The sequence below is a fragment of the Bufo bufo genome, chromosome 4 (assembly GCF_905171765.1).
Source record: "Bufo bufo chromosome 4, aBufBuf1.1, whole genome shotgun sequence".
NCBI classification, from domain to species: Eukaryota; Metazoa; Chordata; class Amphibia; order Anura; family Bufonidae; genus Bufo; species Bufo bufo.
Window position 1 is genome coordinate 504,918,501 of NC_053392.1, and position 7,065 is coordinate 504,925,565.

Here is a 7,065-nt window from a genome sequence, read left to right on the forward strand (position 1 = left end):
ATCCTTTCCCTGAACTTCTATACAGCAAAATAAAAGTCTTTTCTACCACTGTCCCTAGTGCCTGCTGATGTCTCTCTGCACTAAGTATACTGGAAAATGGCTGAATCCAAGATGGCTGAGGCCTAGGGCTGGCTGGCTGCTGATTGGCTGCATGCATGGCATTGTGGGTGATCCCTCGTTCCCAGAGTTCCTTGCTCCATGTCCTAACACGTGCAGCAGCCATTTTAGGAAAAATGCAATTAGTTAGGAAATTCTGATTCAGTGCGAATCAAATTTTTTCTGAAATTCGGATCGAATTCCACTTTGTCAACTTCGATTCGCTCATCTTTAATCACTATGTTGCTAGTTGCCAACTCAGAACTTTCCTCTCTGCACCCTGGATTTGACCCGAAGTGGATACCTTGTCTGGTGAGCTGACCACATCCTTCTGTTTGTCATGTTTAGAATAAGATAACGTAGGAGGTGCTGGCTGTGGAAGCAAGATAACCAGCAAACTTTTGTTACATGCGGTCTTACTGCAGATGAGTGTGGTTTTCTAATAGATTATGAATGGCTGCCCAGTATTGCAAGTTTATTATTTATTGTATTCACTTACTGTATACATACCTCCCAACTTTGTAAACGAACAAAGAGGGACACATTGTGCGGTGCGCTAAGCTTTTTGTTCCTCACTAGGCCCTCTTTTTACACTTAAAGGGGTTTTCCGAGACTTAAATACTGATGACCTACAGTATCCTCTGGATAGGTCATCAGTATCTGATCGGTGGGGGTCTGATACCCGGGACCCCCACCGATCAGTTGTTTGACAAGGCAGCGGCACTAACAGTAGTGCCGCAGCCTTCTCGCAACTTTTCCTAGGCCATGTGATAACACATTCATCGATCATATGGCCTAGGTGCAGCTTATTCCCATAGAAGTGAATGCGGCTGAGCTGCTGCTAGGCCACACGATCGATGAACATGATGTCACTGGTCTAGGAAAGGCAGAGAGAAGGCTGTGACACTCACAGGAGTACCGATGCCTTCTCAAACAGCTGATTGATGGGGGTCCTGGGTGTTAAACCCCCACCGATCAGATACCGATGACCTATCCTGAGGATAGGTCATTAGTATTTAAGTCTCGGAAAACCCAATCTGTCATCTGAGAAGTGGAAGAATGGGATTTTTTTTCTACCACAATATCATTTTACAATAATGCTTTCTAGATACATCTGGAGATCGACTTTATGGATATCAATAATAAGAAGGGGCAGATCTGGGGCCGCCTTTGCATTGTTAAGCTCTGCCCCATTAGCCCACTAAGCCCCGCTCTCAGCTTAGCAGTGCTACTTGGGCACTTCTGCTACCGCTCTACAGGTAGTAAGGGCTCCCCTGGGCCCTTGAGCAGCTGCACTGGAGGTGTGTCTGCCCTTTTAGTCTTTTTTCCCCCCAAATAATTGCTTGTGGCCAGCAGGGGGCCGCTGATCTTTGAGGTCCAAAGCTTTGGCTTGGATCTGTGGTGGTAAAGTTTGCCACTGATAAGGTTTATACTGTAATTCCATTTTTACAAATGGAAACTTTTATAAACTTTTAAAGAGTCCTATAAAAAAAAATCCAAGGTGTGGATGACTGGCTGCATGCCCTGTTGACCTATAAAAGCAAATTAATGTGTTCAGTTCTATTGAATAGTGACATTTTGAATTTCCTAAGTAAATAAATTAGATCATGTAGTTAAAGCAGAAATTATGTGTCATCTCTGACTAAAGTCTTTTACAGGTTATTCATTTCATAAAGAATGACAGCACATTATCAATAAAATGGATATCAGTTTGATCATCTTCCAGTTTCAGTTGGATTACGTTCTTTCAGCCTATCTTATCCTTCCCTTGGAGGCTAGCCACATAGTAATGAGAACTGTAGAGCCTCAACCCAACTTGGCAGTCAGTGCCTCACAATCACCTTTTTATTGTGCGATTAAAAAGTCTACCAGTAGTGGTCATAACAATGAAATGCTGATCACACAGGGCGCTTAAAGGGGTATTCTGGATTTAGTTATTACATTTATTTATTATAATTAATTTGAAAGGGCCATTAATTTCATGGCGCTGTACATCAAGAGGGGGTTACACATACATAATATAAAAATACAATAAACAAGAAACTTTTAACAGACTGGTACAGAGGGGGAGAAGGCCCTGTCCACAAGAGCTTACAATAGCATAGGATGTTAAACAATTTTCTAATATACATCTATTTAAACTTTTGCTCTCATACCTTTATTATATCCACTCAATATTAACATATACTGTAACATGACATCAGTCAAGTGACCCTCACATGTATCAATGTGACCTCTGGCTTTCACTTAACTGCCCAGGGATCTAATAGGTGAATGGTAGTGTATTGAGAAGCAGAACATATATAGTATATACAGTATTACTATCTGCAGCAGCATCTCTTCATCGTGTCTTTCAGTGTCTGTGTAGAAGCAGATATGTGTCTGAGTTGTGTTTGTTTTATCTTACACTATACTTTATTAACAACATGACAACATCACCTAGAGACAGGTGGCCATTTTTACAAATCACGTAGAGACCGGCAGCCATATGAATACACAGAGATGTAGTTACTGTAATACCCATAATAAAATCATTAGTTTAGTTATCACATGGATGTGTCCTGTGTGTTGACCCAACACATATATGTCATGTAACACTGTTGCTTACTTAATGTCAGGAATTATATGACGTAAAGAGTGTCATATGACTCGGCATGTTTCAGTTGGGCCATGGATACATTACATAGGACTGATACATGGGCTATACCATTCTACTAAAAATAAAGGTTAGGCTACTTTCACACTAGCGTTCAGAGCGGATCCGTCTGGTGTCTGCACAGACGGATCCGCTCCTATAATGCAGACGTTTGCATCCGTTCAGAACGGATCCGTCTGCATTATAACTTAGAAAATTTCTAAGTGTGAAAGTAGCCTGAGCGGATCCGTCCAGACTTTACATTGAAAGTCAATGGGGGCGGATTTGTTTGAAGATTGAGCCATACTGTGTCATCTTCAAACTGATCCGTCCCCATTGACTTACATTGTAAGTCTGGACGGATCCGCTTGCCTCCGCACGGCCAGGCGGACACCCGAACGCTGCAAGCAGCTTTCAGGTGTCCGCCTGCTGAGTGGAGCGGAGGCTGAACGCTGGCAGACTGATGCATTCTCAGCAGATCCGCCTCCACTGAGAATGCATTAGGGCTGGACGGATACGTTCGGGGCCTCTTGTGAGCCCCTTCAAACGGAGCTCACGAGCGGACACCCGAACGCTAGTGTGAAAGTAGCCTTAGCTGACTAAAATAAGAAAGGCATGTATGCAGATTATACTGCATACTGCAGAGGTGCTATAAAATAATTATAGATAATACTAGATCTGCCAAATTGTGTACATTTTTGTTACAATCAACCTTTAATTAATTTATTGTGTCTTCCTCTTTCAGCCGCATTTGCTTTTGTTGTGTTAAAAGAAGGCATAACAGACACTGAAAAAACTATAAAAGAAGATCTAAAAACTATAGTAGCCACAAAGATAGCAAAGTATGCTGTCCCCGATCATATCCTGGTAAGTTACATTTTACAAAGGAAGTTCTAATGTGATCTTTATGAATTGTGTGATCATGTGTGGAATTGTAGCTCAGCCACAATCAATTGAACATCTCCTGGATAGGTGTGCCACTGTTTTGGGGAGAAAACAGCAGCCATACTTATTTAACCTCATTTAACCCATGGTTTTCATTTGATTAGCAGCAAATCAGGTGTTTAGTCCAGACCTACAACTGTGCAGAGGGTTATTACATAATACGTCTCTGCACGTTTTTAGGTCTGGTTGCCTGGTGGTCACAGATCGTGACATATAGGCTTTTTGCCCTCTTTTTAAACAGACTTTAATAAAGTTTTTGTTTTTTTCTTTTAACGTTCATCAGGCTGTGAATTTCTCATTTAACCCTTTTTAACCAACTGCAAAAAATACATACTATACAAAATTTCCATACTTTAGTCTCTGATGTCTTGTATAACTTTTTCTCCTCCCCCTGTAAATCACAAACTACTCTTTTCTTTCTGGTCTGATTTTACAATTTCTCATCTAAGAAGATCTCAACCTTTCACAGGTATAACTTGAAGCTCCTCGGCCCTAATACAAAATCTGTAACAGGGTGCACCTCTAAAGAGGTGCTATTTAGAATAATGTCTTCCTACGTGACATCACCTCAGTCACCTGGTCACAGGTGTGAATGTTACACTTTCAGGTTAGGGCACCACAGCTACTACCTGCCTCTGTACAGGATCATGCTGGAAGAGGTCCACAACCGCTTGCAGAATGCACAGGGTCTTCTGTACGCCAGTCACGGAAGGCTGTCCCCGATAGAACCAAGCAACTTCAGCCATCCAGTAGGGTCAAGGCACTGGAAGTTCTCTCTGCACCTGCTCAGCAGGATTCATGGCTGAACTCCTCTCTATAGATCTGATTAAGTTCTCTGCTGCACTGTTAGCCCCATGCACAATGCTCTGGATCTGAGAGGCCTTCTGTACAACATTCTATACATACTAGTTGCTCATCACAAGCCAAAACACCACACTACAGTATATACTGTGCCTCCACCTAGTCACGGAATCCTGTGGCGCAATGCTCCTGCTCCTTGCACATGACTATTGCCAACCCACTGTGGCCACCATGTACCGCACAAGAGATAGTACTAACATTTTAATGGCACAGTACTTATAAAATAAATCCATGTTAACACACAACATAATTTTGCAGTATAGCATAAGTATCCAGTTAGATTTACTGGCATCTTTACAGTTCAAGTGCCGAAGTCCGTAAGGGGTGACGGTCAGTCCAAAAAAGAATCACCCAATTATTTGATATATAACATGCACTCTTTTTCTGTCCTTCAGATGGTGAAACGACTTCCAAAAACACGTTCGGGAAAAATAATGAGGCGTGTGCTGAGGAAAATTGCCACCGGCTACACAGAAGATCTTGGAGACATAACCACACTGGAGGATCCAAGTATCATAACAGAAATCCTGGAGGCATATCAGATGTACAAGACAGATGAGGCTGCCAAATAATGACCTGATAACTGTGAACACTGGATGTAAACTATAGGGCTATAGATGAAATCTCCTTCCAGGCAACAAATTGATAAAATCTCCTTCTGTCATTGTGCAGACATTCTGTAAAGTACATAATCGAAAACCTAAAGGACCAGTTACGAGGTTCTTATTCATTAAGAAAAATGTGAAGTGCCAAATGCATATCTCTATTCATTTATCTCTGCCCAGTCAATTTTCGGTTGGTATGGTTATGTTGTCACTGATAACAAGTGCATCATTTATTCTAATATACTGTTATTACCAGCTACACTTGAACCTTATTTATTGGTGCAGTCAAGGATTTCAAGACCTCAAATGTTCTTCAGGTAAGATCAGGCAGAGACAGGTTGGTGATAAAGGTCTACATACAATACTGTACAGCAGACAAAGCGCTGGCTATAGAGGTCATGAAGTTAGAGGGCTGTATCATGTTGCCCTACACTTCTCCATGGAATATGAATCCGCACAGACTTACTCTACAGGGAACCCTCATTAGAGAAAAAGGGAAAGCAGCTCAAGGGCCACAAGTCCTTTTTGTTCTACAAGAGATGGCTAGGAGGGTCAACAAGCACCAAACTGCCCTGTTACAAGTAGGACATGGTGACATGAGCCAGAACCAGGAGGGGGCCTCTTTATACTCTTGTTATGAGCCCCTTTTCCTCTATGTCATAAAGCTACGGTACAACACATGTAAGTCGAAACCATGCACCACCAACTGACACATGCACTGTTATCAGCCCCTGACACTGAGAATACGACATCTTTTAGGATTTATATGCAGCGATGTCCTCCACAGTATGGAGAGGAGTGATCACTAACGCCATCGCTTGTTCCCATGCATAATCATTGTTTGCCGGCAGCAGAGGCCCTTTAGACGGCACAATCTGCTGCCGGAAAACAATGATTTAGGTGTCCACACAAATTATTCTATTACCCGATGAACGAGCGTTTCGCTCATTCATCAGGTAATCGGTGGCACATTTACAACGGCAGATCATTGCTAAACGAGCATTCATACAAACCCTCGTCGGCGATAATCTGCCTGAGCATCGGGCAGTGTAAAGGGGCCTTTAGGCACTTGCATGTAATAAAAGACCTGGCCCTAAATGGGCATGTTACTTTCCTTTTCACTGAATTTGGGGGGAAAAAAGATATATAGATGTTTTGTACAATGTTTTAAGAATGTCACTCATTCTTAAAATGTGAGAATGGATGAAATGTCTTATGAAAGCTTTTTACTCTTTGAATATGTTCACATGGGAATATGCAGCATATTATAGTACAGTACCAACAAAGTGGATGAGATTTTACCAAATCTCACCCACGCACTGCATAAAACATGGTGTGCTGATATGCCTGTCTGACCTCTACAGCCAATCAATGGCCTCAGCAGTTTTGTACCGTACACTCCTGAGGCCATTGATAGGCTGCAGTGGTCACATGGGTATACAGGCATGTCACTGCTGCAGTACAGTGAACAAAGACTGATATGGACCACTGGAGCAGTCATTGGTAAAGTCTTGTTACTTACAGAGCTTGTTGCAGCAGTCAAGTGAGAACAGCCAGTTCAACTATATTAGTTGCCATGTTGTCATACAGTTTTTTGAGACTTAAATACTGATGACCTATCCTTTGGACAGGTCATCAGCATCTTATCGGTGGGGTCCGACACCTAGGACCCTCACTGATGAGCTGTTTGAGAAAGCACTGATGCTCCTTTGAGCGCCACGGCCTTCTCAACCCTCACTAAGCACAGTGCCGTACATTGTATAGCGGTTGTGCTTGGTATCACACTCAACCCCATTCACTTCTATGGGGCTGAGTTAAAGGGGTTGTCTCATCATAGACAATGGGGGCATATCACTAAAATATGCCCACATTGTCTTAAAGTTGGGACCCGCACCTATATCGAGAACAGAGCCCCGCAAGGTG

The 7,065-nt window shown here is 42.5% G+C and overlaps 1 protein-coding gene across 1 annotated transcript in view; it reads left to right on the forward strand.

Annotated features, from left to right (window-relative positions):
* ACSS1 (acyl-CoA synthetase short chain family member 1) overlaps window positions 1–5,596 on the forward strand; it is a 125,248-nt gene extending 119,652 nt beyond the window's left edge. The window contains exons 13-14 of the mRNA XM_040429654.1: window positions 3,477–3,598; window positions 4,933–5,596. Of these exons, the coding sequence (XP_040285588.1) occupies window positions 3,477–3,598; window positions 4,933–5,109 (299 nt within the window). The 3' untranslated portion in view covers window positions 5,110–5,596. The remainder of the gene's footprint in view (window positions 1–3,476; window positions 3,599–4,932) is intronic.
* The last annotated feature ends 1,469 nt before the right edge of the window (window positions 5,597–7,065 follow it).